The following is a 15,970-nucleotide window of genomic DNA, read 5'->3' as shown; positions in this document are numbered from 1 at the left end:
TTAAGATGGCTGAAGATTTAAATGACCCTAATCAGGGGTTCCAATCCCCCTCCTGATAAAAGGCCTAGACAGGAGGAGGACTACACTTCCTCTGACCAGGTTTCAATTTCCTCAGATTCTTCTGAGGAACAGGAATATTCTTTTCCCCCTTATGAAGACTCTGATGCTGAAGAGTCTATCCCTTCAGCATCTCCCCCAGAAGACTACTCTTTTGGGGAAACTTTACATACCATGAGGGAACATTTCCACTGGGAAGGCCAGGATTACCCTGATTCTAAGAAAAGGCTCTGAGAGTTCCTTTTACTACCCCAGCACAGACCACTTGCTATTCCACCAGTGTTAGACATTGTGGATGATGTTTATTCAGAATCTAGCCTTAACCCAGATTCACTACCTCCTGCACCAGCCAAACCAGACAGATACTATAGAGTCCCTGACTCACACAAATTCCTTTATAAAAGCCCTGTTGCTGACCCAGAAACCATTTCCCAGGGTCCCAAAGGGGTTAAGGCCTCTATTGCTAAAACTCCTGTACCCTCAAAGGGATTCTAGAGCACTAGACAGATGGGGAAAGAAAGTATATACCTCAGCTACTCTAGCTATGAGGGCCTTAAATTGCCAGTTTCACATGCTGAAATATCAACAATATTTGATGTCTCAATTAAAACAAAAAATGAACACACATACAGAACAGCCTGATTACAAGGAAATGCAAGATTTGTTGCATGCAGCTGAACAAGTGGGAAAACATGCAGCTGAACAAGTGGGAAAACATACTTTGCAATATGGATTTGATTCATTGGAAGCTGCTTGTAGAGCGGCAGTGACAGGGTCCGTCATACGTAAGCATGCTTGGTTAAAAGAACAAACTTTACCTGATCATGTTAAAGCAAAGTTATTGGATGCACCTTTACAGCATGATTTTTTATTTGGTGTAAAAGCAGAAGAGGTTTTAAAGAAAATGGAGGATAAGGCAAAATCTATGCAGATGGTCAAGGATTTTTTACAGGTTCAACCCCCTCGTTTCAGCAGAAATTGGCCAACCAAAAACTGGTCCTTTCCAGCTTCTGCCAGACCACAGAGGGGCAAATACAGACACCCAAGGGGCAGAGGTCAGTCACAAGGCTCTTACCAGTCTCGACAATGGGGTGCCACAACCCAAAAAGGAGGAGAAGACAGGTCTCAAACTATCAGAAGACAAACACAATGACTTACCCCTCAGACTGCCAAAAAAATCCCTCTTGGAAGCTCCCTTGGTAGGAAAACCAGCACTTTTTGCAGACAACTGGCACATCATCACAAAGGACAAATGGGTCCTAAATATTGTATCTCAAGGATACAGATTCCACTTTCACACTTTACCAAGGATAAAAGGAATGCCAAATCTGCCACCAAATCAATGGGCAGAGGCTCAAAAGCAAATTTCAGCTCTCATGGACATGAGAGCCATTCAACAGGTTCCTACACAGGAGCAAGGACAAGGATTTTACTCAAGACTCTTTCTAGTTCCCCGAAAGGACAAAGCCTGGAGACCCATTCTGGACCTCTCAATTCTAAACACATATCTGGAAGTACCCAAATTCAAGATGCTAACACTACAGCAACTTCTTCCCATGCTGGGCAAGAAGGCTTGGCTAGTAACGTTGGACCTCATGGAGGCATACCTACATGTCCCTATCAGACAAAATTGCAGAAGATACCTCCGATTTATAGCAAGTTCAACCCATTACCAATTCTCTGCACTGCCCTTTGGCTTATCTACTGCGCCCAGGGTCTTCACAAAATGCCTGGCACCAGTAATTGCATACTGCAGACAAAGAGGAATTCAAATATATCCATACCTGGACGACTGCCTTATTCAAGCAGAAAACAAGGGCATTCTTTTAAAGCATCTGGTGTTTGTCAAAAACCTATTAAGTTTCCTAGGGTACAAAGTAAACGAAAAGAAGTCAAAACTAGTGCCCTCACAAGACATAATATTCCTGGGTGCCAGGTTAAATACAACGGCCCAGATGGCTTATCTCACGCCAGACAAGCAAGGACAACTGACTCAATACTTCAAAATGATGGCAACAAAGACCCAACTCCCTGCAAGAAAAATTCTGCAGGCCTTGGGATTCATGGCATCTTGCATACTACTAATACCATTTGCAAAACTGCATATGAGGAAATTACAATGGTACCTGAAAAGCGTATGGACTCAACACAGCCACAGCATGGAAACAATAATTCCACTCATTCCCTGCCTTCAACAGGAGTTTCTATGGTGGGTTCAGGCATGTCACCTCAACAAGGGTCAGCCTTTTACCTTACCCACAGCCAGGCAAACTATAATAACAGATGCATCGGATTATGCCTGGGGAGCACACATGGCAGGACAGTGTATTCAGGGCAAATGGTCTGCAGATCAAAGGCATCTACATATCAATCAAAAAGAGATGCTAGCTGTACAAAATATCCTAACAGCTTTCAAGGACCTCCTACATCCAGGACAACTCCTAATAAAGACGGACAACACCACAGTGATGTGGTACATAAACAAGCAAGGGGGCATACATTCCTACCCCCTATGCAGGCAAGCAATGACCTTGTGGAACACAGCACTGACCTACCAAGTTCAACTACAAGCACAATTCCTGCCAGGAAAGAAAAACACATTGGCAGACGATGGAAGCAGAAACATCATAGATCCTCACGAGTGGAAACTAGATCCACAAGTATTCGCAATGATAACTCAAAAATGGGGGAGCCCAGACATAGATCTGTTTGCTTCCCCCCAAAACTACCAACTATGGAAATTCTGCACAAGGACATACCACACACTAGCGTGGAAAGTGGACGCCCTCTCATTCAGTTGGAAAACATTGACAGTGTATGCCTTTCCTCCACTGCCTCTTCTGGCAAAGATGCTGCTGAAAGCCAGATTAGAGAGGCCACAAATGATACTCATTGCTCCAGACTGGCCATGCCAACACTGGTATCCAATACTAAGGAACATGGCTCAAGGCCCACCATGGATTTTACCTCCAATTCCTTACCTGCTCACTCAGCAAAACAATCAGATTCTACACAGCCAGCTCAAGACTAAATCTGGCTGCATGGCAAATTACCTAAACAACCAGTCAACACTTCTTTCTAAAGCTGTGATGGATGTCATTCTGGAGGCCAGGAGGCCCAGCACCAGGAAAGCCTATTCAGACAAATGGAAAAGATTCTGCGCCTGGAACCAGGCTAAAGGCCAAAATTCCCTTGTCCCAAATATTCCTCAGATTCTTCAATATTTAACTGAGATGTTGCACAAAGGACTTTCCTTTTCATCTATTAAGATCCACGCCTCAGCTATTTCAGCTCAGTACAACACGGATCCTCCTATATTTTCACATCCATTACTAAGACAGTTCCTCAGAGGGGCTAAGAACATAAGACCACCCCGGAGAGCACCAACACCAACTTGGGATCTCAACTTTGTTTTGGAAAAACTTACACTACCGCCCTTTGAACCAGCTTTTACAGCTGATCTACAGTTTCTATCATGGAAATCTGCCCTGCTGCTAGCAATAACTTCAACACAAAGAGTCTCAGAGCTACAGGCCCTAATGGCAGTGGAGCCTTTCATCATTTTTCATCAAGACAGAGTCGCTTTACGAACTAACCCTTCCTTTATGCCAAAGGTGGTATCCAGTGTGGTCCTAAACCAAACCATTCATTTGCCCACCTTTTATCCAAACCCCCAGAACAAAGGGGAAAGGCTCCTACACTCTTTGGACATTCACAGGTAATTACGTTACTACTTGGATAAAACTAAGGCTTTCAGAAAATCTGACCAGCTCTTTGTATCCTATGCTGCAGGATCACAAGGAAACAGACCTTTTCAAAATGGATAGGACATTGTATCCGTTTCTGCTACACACACCATGGGAAACCTGTACCTGGTAACATTAGGCCCAATTCCACCAGGGCTACAGCAACATCAACAGCCTTCCTCAGAGGGGTACCAACCAAGGATATTTTGGAGGCTGCAACTTGGAGTTCAGTGCACACCTTCACCAAGCACTATCACTTACCTCTATACTCTAAAACCAGAGCTGGCTTTGCCACTGCAGTTCTGCAGGGCCTACTAGCCTCTCCAAACCCCGTTTAATTCCACCACCCATCCTTAGCTTTGGGATTCAACCCAAGTGTGATGACTGCAGCAGTGTAACACGATGAACATAGTACAGTTTTGTACCTACCATAAATGTAGATGTTCGAGTGTTCACACTGCTGCAGTCCAGGTTACCCTCCCTCCATCCCCTCTGACCTAGCTGAACTTTTCTATACCTTTTCTATCCTGTACAACATTTGTGGTGTATTTGCTTGTAACTGAAGGTATTCCTTTTACATGTTTTATTAGCAATATGTATTGCCTACCTACTTGGGGGCACCTGACATCTGGGGCAAGAAAAACTGAAGAAAATGGCGTCGGATGCCTCTTATATACTCCTGGCGCACTGACGTCAGCAAAGAAGTGACAGCAACCGACGCCGGACCAAGACTTTGGAACTCTGGACGACTGCGGGACCACCTGACGTCAAGATAACCCAAGTGTGATGACTGCAGCAGTGTGAACACTTGAACATCTACATTTATGGTAAGTACAAAACTGTACTTTATCACCTTTGGGAAAAAACATGTACCCGTGAATTACCACATAGGTGGCAGTACACTAAACACCGAAAGTGTGATAAGAGACTTGGGGACACAGGTGGACAGTGGTCTCACCTTCGATAACCACATTGCCACAACAGTCAGGAAATCCTTCTATGTGGCACACCTCATCACTAAGTGCTTTTCATCCAGAAAAAAGGAGGTCATTGTTCCACTGTACTCATCCATCATTAGACCCATTATAGAATACAATGCCCTGTTTGGTATGTACCTCTCAAGACATCTGCAACAACTGGAAAGGCCGCAGAAATACCTCACTAAAAGAATCACAGGCCTAAAGCAGATGCCCTATGCTGACAGTCTAAAAAAACTCCAGCTATACTCTGTCACATATCGTCTACTCAGAGGCGATCTCTGCTTAACATACAAGGCCATGTCAAACCTGGGCTGTTGAACATGCTACACTTAAAGAAATCCCAATCCCCCAGAGCCACACGCTCCAGGGATCTAAACCTTGTCATCACAATGAACAAAACATGCTGGAGGGATAGGTTCCTTACCCAGAGACTCCCCAGACTCTGGAATAGACTGCCCATACATGTCAAGCAGAGTGCCTCTTTGGCCCTCTTCAAAAGGAACCTTGATGATTAGATAGGAGATAGGAAATTCACCCTGGGGATCACGTCAGTCGCCCTGCTAGACAGGGGTCCAGGGAAGTAAATATTGTGGGAAGAAATAGCCAGGGAATTGTTATGGCTAGGCTTGTATAGGCCCTAGGGCCGATAGCCTAGTACCAACCTATGAACCTAAGACTAGGAAAATAAAAACAAGTATGGCTGGATGGGGACAGAGGGGTAGAAAGGCCACAGGATGAAGCAAGGGTGAAAAAAAGCTAAAAAATATATAAATAAATAAAAATAAAAAACAACAAAACAAACTGCACAGACTTCAAACTCTCCTGAAAAAAAGTCTATAGATTTATGAACGGCACCTCACATTTATCATCACTGTACCTCCTTCATCATTGCAGAAGTTTTACCAATTACAGAAAAAGTCAGGTCATCATACTCCTTGGTGACACACACAAACACCCTAACCATAACCATCCCTTCCTAAACAAACCTTTCACCCTGCACAGTCAGTCATTAGATGTCAAACTTCTTCACCTTTATAAACTAATATTCATTTGAATGTTTCACAACAGCATTCTGCCATTGTGGAATGAAAATACAGAATGCAGTCCCACTGAACATGAGTTCTGTAGCACAATCAAATCTGATTTTAACAACTACTTTCATGAACCATTCATCTACAGCAATAGCGATAAATACTACAGTTCAATTTAAGTCTGAACTCCATTTACCTTTTTTCCTTTTAACTACAGAACTATGCACCATTTTGTTTTGGTCACTGTATTGTAACTGTAGTGTATTATTTCCACTGTACTGCTTGTACATAGATGACTACTTTTGTCTACTAACAAGGTTGTTGAAGCAAGTGGACCCTTAGTTCCATTCTACCCATCTTGAATAAATAAAAAAAGGAAAATAAATTATGTACTTAAAACCAACTCTAGATGATAATTTGGTTAACCGATGAAGTCAGTCTGAAAATATTCCAAAACCAAGATAGTAGTGTGTAAGTGCCCAAAAGCACACTCGTAAAAACCAGGACACTTATCGAAATAAGGCAAAATAACACAAATCCAGGAACATATGGAAAACGTGTAAAACACTGTTTTATTCGGTATTCACCACAGATAAACATTAAGCGCTTTCATTATGTCAAGCATGACTTCATCAGAACGATTTAAAATACTGACTTCCTCTGTTTAAATACCCACTCCCACCTATCAAATCACATCCAATTTTGATGTAATTAATACATTCTTACAAAGGTGAAAAAAATACATAAAATCAAGTACATGAATAAACAATTAAAACCATTTAATTATAAAATTCATAATTTTTCTGCTCATTTCTTTAAAAATGGCACTATACTGAACATTTCATTCAACCCGTGTCCCATTGTGGCATTAGTTTTAATTTGCCACATTATTTCCTTCATCTCTAATTTATTTTTCCAATTGCCCCCCCTCTGGTCTTTATCCACAATCTCACAAATTCCAAAAAGAAAACCTGAACAATGGGGACTAGCTTTTAAATGTCGACTAAGTGCATTATTGTCATCCCTTTTTCTTATCACATACAAATGTTCGTAGATACGTCTACGAAAAACTCTCTCTGTCTTCCCTATGTAGAAAAATTTACATTCCTGACATGAGGCTAAATAGATGACTCCCCTAGTATTACAGGTACCTGGTTTTAAATGTATTGTGTACCCTGTATTTCCTAACTCCATAACTGGAGCTATTAAAATGAATTTACAGTATTCACAACTACCACACTTTCCCGTTCCTTTATTAACAATTTTAAAAATAACTGGGTGCTCCAACAGAAATTTTATATTGAAATCTGTTTTAAAAACAAAATGTGGCTCACTTCCCAGGACCTCCAAAAGACCCTCTTTGCCTTTAAACACAACCCAATTATTTTTCATAATTTCCTTTATCCTTCCTGAAGTTTCTCCATATGTCAACACCATAGACCTTTTGAACTGGTCCGAACCTTCCCTCCTTGGGCCACCCCCCAGAGTCGTATCAGTCCCAAGTAGTAGCCTTTGATAGTCACATCGCCACAGTAGTCAGAAAGTCCTTCTACGTGGCACACCTCATCATAAAAGGGTTCTCATCCAGGAAAAAATAGGTCATTGTTCCCCTCTACTCGTCACTCATTAGACCCATTATAGAGTACAACACCCCTTTTGGAATGCAACTCACAAGACATCTGAAGCAGCTGGAAAGGCCACAGAAGTACCTCACAAAGAGGATTACTGGCCTCAAACAAATGCCCTACACTGACCGCCTCAAAAAACTCCAGCTTTACTCCGTAGCATATTGCCTACTCCGAGGTCATCTCTGCCTAACATATAAAGCTATGTCAAACCCAGATCTGTTGGACATGCTACACCTAAAGAAATCCCAATCCCTCCGAGCTACATGCTCTAGGGACCTAAACCTTATCACCACAATAAACAGAACACGCTGGAGGGATAGATTCCTGTCCCAGAGACTTCCTATACTCTGGAACAAGCTACCCATCTATGTCAAGCAAAGTTCTTCATTAGCACTCTTCAACAAAAATCTTGATGAGTGGATGGGAAATAGGAAATACACCCCGGGGATCACTTCTGTGTCTCTGCTGGACAGTGGCACAAGAAAATAACTTTCTTGGGTGGCGTAAGCTATGGTACCTTGCTGGCTAGGCTTACGTAGGCCCTTGGGCCGATAGCCTAGTACCTACCTATGAATCTATATATCTAGATCCCCTGGAATCCATAACCTGGGTACAAAAATCATATACCAAATTGGTAGGGTACCCTCTATCCAGAAAGGTCACCAATGTCCCCATTTCCCTCTCTAGTAACTCTTTTTCAGAACACATTCTAGCCATCCTCACCGTCTGGCCTTTAACAATGTTCTTTTTTACATACAAAGGATGACAACTATTAAACTCTAAATAATCGTTCTAAAAAGTTGGTTTACTAAAGATTTTTGATGTGAATTTCTCATTAATAGTATCCTTAGTTAATGTCACATCTAAATACTTAATGGAGGTCACTTCAAATACACTAGTGAATTTAAAATAATCACATACATTGTTCAAATAAGAAATTAATTCCTCATGTTTACCTTTGATCTTCCACATAATAAATACATCATCCAAAAATCTAGAGTCAAATAGTTTACGTATGTACTAGATAGCACGTGTTCCTTTTCCACATGTACATGCCTAAATTGGCAAATAAGGGGGCGCAACTACTCCCCATTGCTACCCCCTTGATTTGCCTGTAATGCTCTCCTTCAAAATATGAAGTAGTTGTTCATGAGAATAATTTCCATTAATAACATAATGTAGTTAGTCATGGTGTTATTTAAGGTAGTCAGTTCCCTCAGGGCTAAAACAAAAAAGTAGTAGTAGATATATGCCACTACTTGGGACTGATACGACTCTGGGGGGTGGCCCAAGAAGGGAAGGTTCGGACCAGTTCAAAAGGTCTATGGTGTTGACATATGGAGAAACTTCAGGAAGGATAAAGGAAATTATGAAAAAGAATTGGGTTGTGTTTAAAGGCAAAGAGGGTCTTTTGGAGGTCCTGGGAAGTGAGCCACATTTTGTTTTTAAAACAGATTTCAATATAAAATTTCTGTTGGAGCACCCAGTTATTTTTAAAGTTGTTAATAAGGGAACGGGAAAATGTGGTAGTTGAGAATACTGTAAATTCATTTTAACAGCTCCAGTTGTGGAGTTAGGAAATACAGGGTACACAATACATTTAAAACCAGGTACCTGTAATACTAGGGGAGTCATCTATTTAGCCTCATGTCAGGAATGCAAATTTTTCTACATAGGGAAGACAGAAAGAGGTTTTCATAGACGTATCTACGAACATTTGTATGCGATAAGAAAAGGGGATGACAATAATGCACTTAGTCGACATTTAAAAGCTAGTCCCCATTGTTCAGGTTTTCTTTTTGGAATTTGTGAGATTGTGGATAAAGACCGGGGGGGGGGGGAGGCAATTGGAGATGAAGGAAATAATGTGGCAAATTAAAACTAATGCCACAATGGGACCCGGGTTGAATGAAATGTTCAGTATAGTGCCATTTTTAAAGAAACTAGCAGAAACATTATGAATGTTATAATTACATGGTTTTAATTGTTTATGTATGTACTTGATTGCATGTATTTTTTTCACCTTTGTAAGAATGTATTAATTACACCAAAACTGGATGTGATTTGATAGGTGGGAGTGGGTATTTAAACAGAGGAAGTCAGTATTTTAAATTGTTCTGATGAAGTCATGCTTGTCATGATGAAAGCACTTAACGTTTATCTGTGGTGAATACCGAATAAAACACAGTGTTTTACACATTTTCCATATGTTCCTGGATTTGTTTATTTTGCCTTATTTCGACAAGTGTCCTGGTTTTTACGAGTCTGAAAATATTCACTGCAACCAATCTATCAATAAATGAATACAAACTTCATGAGGCTGAGGTTATGGATATACTTCATTCAGCACTGCTCAAGGCACAGATTGCATTGCTCCTTATATAATGAACCTTAAAGATTTGCTCTGGACTTCAAGCAATTCACCTTAGAGGTGGAACTTACCTACTGGAGTACTCCTCTTCAGATCTCGCAGGTTATAGAGTTTGTCTGCCAGTTTCACCAGTTTGGCCTGATGGCTGCAGTGTGGTGCATGCTCGATCTGCAGCTGCTTGCGCTGCAATTTCGGCAATGACTTATCATCTGTCACTTCTTCCACAATCTGCCTTACCAACACACCAAACTTCTCCTCAATTTCAGAAAATGTTGCATTTGTATCTTCAACTGTGTCATGAAGTACAGCAGCCTAGAAAGAGTATGGATGGAAAACAGGGTCAGTCAAGCTTTTAAAATAAGAATGAATGTGTTCCAAATTTAAATTTCATTACATTCAGTTTGAGTTTGTCATCTGGTAAAAGATTCTAGCACAGTCTATAAACTGATACATTCTTAACAAAATCCAGAAGACCAAGTTATGGTAATCAGCTGTGTGTCTATGAGCAGTGCTGAACGTCTTGTCAGTTTCTAATTAGCATCCTAGCCAATAAACAACTTTACACAATATTCCAGTTTTATGACAAAACATTTTAATCTCCCATCACTATTTATGTAATCCCAAACTCTCTTCTAACATTTGCTTTAAACAATTTCTCTATCTGGGTTAAGCATTGTTTGCCCAGGCCCATCTTTTGTTTCCCCTAGATTGAATACTTAATATTTCTTCTCATCTCTTTATACCTTACCCAAAATAAGGAACGCTGTATGTATAACTGAGACAGAAGCCCACTAAAAGGGTGAGCAGCCAGAAATCGCAGCTTTCCCTCTGTCAGTAATTTTAATCTGCTCCAGCTGTGGAGAAAAATATACATTTCCTAGCTTCACTTCACTTTCCTTCTTGCTTTTCCAGGTTGAGGATTACAAAGCCAGCAGGCAAAGTACGGCAGATCAGACTTCCCTTTACAGTCTCAAAATTTCTCCCATTCTTTGGGAAGCCCTGAACACACTCAAGTCAAGTTGAGAGATATAATCTCCCCACTAGGTTATGGTCTTTTCCTAGTGGATGGTGCCCAAACCTACATCAGCAGAAGAAGCCCAGGGGATGTCCTTGCATGATTCCAAATGATTGTAGTTGCCTTCTCCTGATCCAGAAAAATAGCATCTCAAATATAGTGAGCTTTTGGACCATGAAGCTCATCCACTCATGGATGGCAAGCCCTGTGACCCCATGAGGAAATCTCAATGTTCTTTCAGTCATTTCTTATAACTTGTTTTCATAGGTAAAGATAGGGTCAGAGACTGCACAGTAAACAGACAGCCTTGTCTGGGAAGGCAGCAACCACTTCCAACACCTGCAAGGCTGTGGCCAGTGACTCAGTATGCTTGTGCTCTGCCTTTATCATCGCTTATAAACAAGACCCTGAGATAGTTCAAATCCTGCAGCAAGTACAGCTCACCACCTCCATAAGAAGTAGAAAGCAATCTCCTCTTTCCTGGAAAAGTAACATGGATTCAGATATGGAGGTGCTGATTTTAATCCCAATTTCCTTTGCACTCAGCAGTGAACTGCTAAACTGCAGGTCAGAGTTTCTAGTCTGGATGAAGCAAAAGTCAACATGATCTGCATATGAAAGAGACTCTGCCTCTCACTCCTCAAAGCTGTTAACCTCCTGACCATGTCTGTGTACGGATATCCACCACATGAAAACAAAGAATGGAAGGGGTGAAAGGACACGCTGCTTGTGAAGCCCGAGACCACCTCGAACAATTCTGACTTAAAATTAAACCCTTCTTAATCTATTCAGAGGAAAACAGCACGTGACTCAGCTCTTGTACTCAGTATCACATACAAGGGCACAGTGTCATAACCCTTATGAACATCCACAAAACAACCAGATTAAACTATCAAACTTGAACAATCCCTCATAAAAATGTTCAGAACTAAAGTCATGGTCAGCCTGGCTACAGTAGCTCAGATAAATAACATCCTGAAGTTTGTCACAAATGACTGCAGTTCAACTAGACACCTAGGCTAGCCCCATTGGCTCATAAGAATAAGGCCCTGATGTTTTCTCCATGAAGACCAGTGCCTAACCAGCCTCACAGGCATTAGAGGAACTGGCAAAGGGGAAATGTTAGAGGAGGAGCAAGTGTCTGATTAGCAGCCTTGGGAGGGAAGCACTGGATGATCCAGTGGGAGGAGTGAGACTTTGACTCTCACCTATGCAACATGTAGCACCACAAACCAGAGACTGCATGTATGAAAGCAAGCATGCTCCTTGTACATGGAGTCTACAGGAGTAGTCACAGCCACAGCATAGAGGAGGGTAGGCAGATAAGCAAAATAGTCCAACTCCCTCAACGAACGATGACATTATGACAGCACTCAATGTGTTTCGCTCTCACTCCTGAAGGGAGTGAATGGGCTGATGCACATTTTTCTCAAGGAGAGGAAATGGGTCAGTGGATGAGAGGAAACTTGACAATCATGCAGCTAGGGGCCAAAATGTATTAAAAAATAAGAACTAAGAATTTGTCCACTCGCTCCTTAATGAAATGAATGGGTTCATGCTTAACCCTCAGAAGGAGGGGGTTTGAATGGATCATTGGCTTGCTAAGATGAAGGCTTGATGGTCACATGGGGCTATGGGTGCAAAAATGTATTACTAAAAAAAAAACACTGCCCACTATTTCCCTGGCAAAGTAGAAGCTACAATATTTATTCCGAACACAAATTTTAGCTATCAGATAAAATTTCACCCTCAGTAGTCTGGTACAAGATTTTCCAAGGAGGCTGGACTTTCAAGATGGCTGCACACTGAACAACAGCACAATTTTATTTCTCCCAGTGTGAGAACAGAAACTGTGAAAAAGGAAAGCCATCACTGGCCAGTAATTACACTGCCCGGATGCCAGCAAAGAAAAAATTTGGAGAACCGGAAAGAAAATCAACCAGAAAAAGTGAAGAAAAAACATTAGATGGGAAGAATCTTGCAGCTGTTCAGCAATAAGCAGTTCAAGTTACAGGTTTGGTACAGGACATAAGACAAAAATAGACCAGCAAACAAGGCACGTTGAAATAATGAAAAATACTTTAATAAAAGTATTAGGTTCTATTAGACAGACCGGTTTCGGCAATTACTTTACAGAGCCTTCTTCAGTGTTTGAATAAAATACAAAAAAGAACCTGTTTATAAGAAATTCCTTGAATCATGTGATTCATTACAAATGTTCATTGAGACCAGGCTTAAAGAGCCCACCAAGTTTAATAATCCATTTTTTCCTCCATTGAATTCAATAAATCATGCCAACCTAATTTTTTGTTTCTAGATCTCAAAATTTTATCAGTAATGATAAAACTGAAACATGCATTATGATGATTTAAAGAATGTTTATATAAGGCATTAATTTCCCTCTTATTCCTAATGTCGCTGAGATGCTCAGATATATGTAGTTTCAATGGTCTTGAAGTTTGGCCAACATAAAATGCAGAACAGTTGCACTTGGCCAAGTAAATAACCCAGTCGGAGGAGCAATTAGCAAAGAATTTTATATTATACACCTCTGGGGTATTTTGGCTGGTAAAACTTTTAGTTTTAAGTAACTTGGTACAATATGTGCAATGTCCGCAAGGAAAGCATCCAAATAAAGGTTCACCTGATAATGTAGTTTGTATCGTGTGAGTGGTTTTGACATCACAGTGTTTAAAATGATTAAAGAAAGCAGATAAATTTTTCCTTTACGAAAAGAAAATGAACATCTATCACCAAGGATTTCCTGAAGTTTGGGTTCACATGTTAATATATTCCAATTATGTTGGACCATATTAATCAATGTATTGGTGTTACGTCCATAAGTGGTGATGAATCTGGGAGGTTCGGAATTGGATTTATTACTGGTCTTATAATGTAGTAAATCTTCACGTTTCATACTATCAACAATATTTTTGGTGTGTACAAGATGACCCATTTTGTATCCACGGTCATGAAATCTGTCTACAAGATCATCCCTGAAACGTGTGTATGTGTCTTGATTAGAACAAATGCGTTTAATACGCATGAACTGAGATTTGGGAATGTTTTTGCAAATGTGTGGGGGATGGAAGCTGGAGGCATGGAGTAGTGAATTATTTTCGGGGAATTTACGGTGAATTTCTGTAGACAGCGTATGATCAGATGTATGGCAAACCAAAACATCTAAAAAAGATGGATTATTAAACTTGGTGGGCTCTTTAAGCCTGGTCTCAATGAACATTTGTAATGAATCACATGATTCAAGGAATTTCTTATAAATAGTTTTTTTTTTGTATTTTATTCAAACACTTAAAAAGGCTCTGTAAAGTAATTGCTGAAACCGGTCTGTCTAATAGAACCTAATACTTTTATTAAAGTATTTTTCATTATTTCAAAGTGCCTTGTTTGCCGGTCCATTTTTGTCTTGTGTACTTTCCCTTTTGGACCCTGCAGCTGCCGTACTCACAGAGGCTGCTTCATTTTTGGTACAGGAGATGTCTTACAGGTTCACAGGTAATTACTAGGCTAGCTACCCTTGTGAGCCATTTTAATCTTAGCCAGTTTTCCTTTTTGTTCTCAAAATAACCTATCCCATTTGGTTATAGATTGGCTTTACCCGTCCCATGGTTGATAATTATACATTACCCCTAATGAGAAAAACTGGGATCATACCACAGATAATTTGAGGGGACTCATGGATAGGATACAGCATTTATGAACTACCACTGTCCATCAGTAGTACAGGGGGCAGTCCTAGGGTAAATTCTCGGTTTCCCATCCACAGATCTAAGTTGGATTTAAATATGGACAAGGATGAATTTTGTTTTATGTGCCTGGGAAGTCTGTTCCAGTGCAGCAGTATTACCTGCGAGACATACCTGTCTCTCCAAACTGTTCTGTTGACGTTGCAAAAGAGGTTTAGAGCCCTAGACTAGTATTTTTGATGCAATTTGACTTGATAATATGCAGTAAATCCGTCAGTAATGAGTCAGAGGATGCTTTCTATGCCTTTCAGTGGTCAATTCTTAGCAATCTGTAGGATACTGAGTACTTTGACAGGATTTTCAGTCGGTCCATGTAGGACACATTGTTTAGGCTTTGCAAACTTTTAATAAGGTAATTTGTGGCCATTCCATTTGTGGCATGTGTCAGGATACATACATGCCAAAAGGGGCATTATATTCAATGATTAGCTTAATGAGGGCTTAGTAAAGGGGGACAGTGAGATTCCTACATCTAGACACAATCCCTTTGTTTATAAGCTGTGCAATATAGAAGGCCTTTCTTACAATGCATACATATTGGTCAAATGATAGTTCACTGCCCACAAAAGTTTCCAAGTCCCAAACAATTGGGTCATCTCTTAGGGGTGTATTGTCAATGGGGTAGTCTCCTAGGGTAGATGACTTCCCAAAGGATACAATAATGAGTTTCTGACATTTAGTTTCAGTCCATGATTTTGACACCAGTTTTTTATTTGGAGCAAACCTTCCTGCAGGATGGCTAAGTCATTTGGGGATTCAATGACTGTTCCTAGCTTGCATTCATCTGCAAACCTAGTCAGTCAGAGCCCTTTTGTATTGTCTTTTACTTCAGAAATGTAGATGCCAAACAGGAAAGGTCTCAGCACAGAACCCTGGGGGACACCACTGGTGACTGTTCTCTTTGTGGAGGCAATTTCCCTTACTTTTATTTATTTATTTGACATTTGTTAACCAGGTTAGTCCATCTGAGCCAATGGCCCGTTTTCAGTGGAGACCAGATGAGAAAAGCTCCAGCAATACAAACATAAAAAGATAACACAGTAGGCAATATACAAAACCCAAGTAAAATAGTGCAGCAATACAACATAAGCAAAAATTACATATGCAGTAATCCAGTGAAACAAATAACTGAAAAAAAATAAAACAAAATGAAGTAAATACAACTAGTACATTTAAGTATTTACAATAATGACATATCTTACTCAAGTAGCATAATGTAGTACTGTCTAGTTCGTAGGTTCATAGGTAAGTACTAGGCTATATGCCCATGGGCATTTATAAGCCTAGCCAGAGTGATGGCTTTTGCCTCCCCATTAGATTAGCAACCTGGGCCTCTGTCAACAGGGCTCCTGAAGTGATCCCAGGGTAGAACGTACGA

At 40.6% G+C, this 15,970-nt stretch overlaps 1 protein-coding gene across 1 annotated transcript in view; it reads right to left on the bottom strand.

Annotated features, from left to right (window-relative positions):
• Positions 1 to 15,970, bottom strand: part of HDDC3 (HD domain containing 3) — a 182,503-nt gene that overhangs the window by 103,998 nt on the left and 62,535 nt on the right. The window contains exon 3 of the mRNA XM_044078280.1: positions 9,885 to 10,125. Within this exon, the coding sequence (XP_043934215.1) occupies positions 9,885 to 10,125 (241 nt within the window). The remainder of the gene's footprint in view (positions 1 to 9,884; positions 10,126 to 15,970) is intronic.

Source organism: Protopterus annectens, chromosome 7.part0, assembly GCF_019279795.1.
Source record: "Protopterus annectens isolate FY-2018-M chromosome 7.part0, PAN1.0, whole genome shotgun sequence".
NCBI lineage: Eukaryota > Metazoa > Chordata > Ceratodontiformes > Protopteridae > Protopterus > Protopterus annectens.
This window is presented reverse-complemented; position numbering and strand designations above follow the sequence as displayed.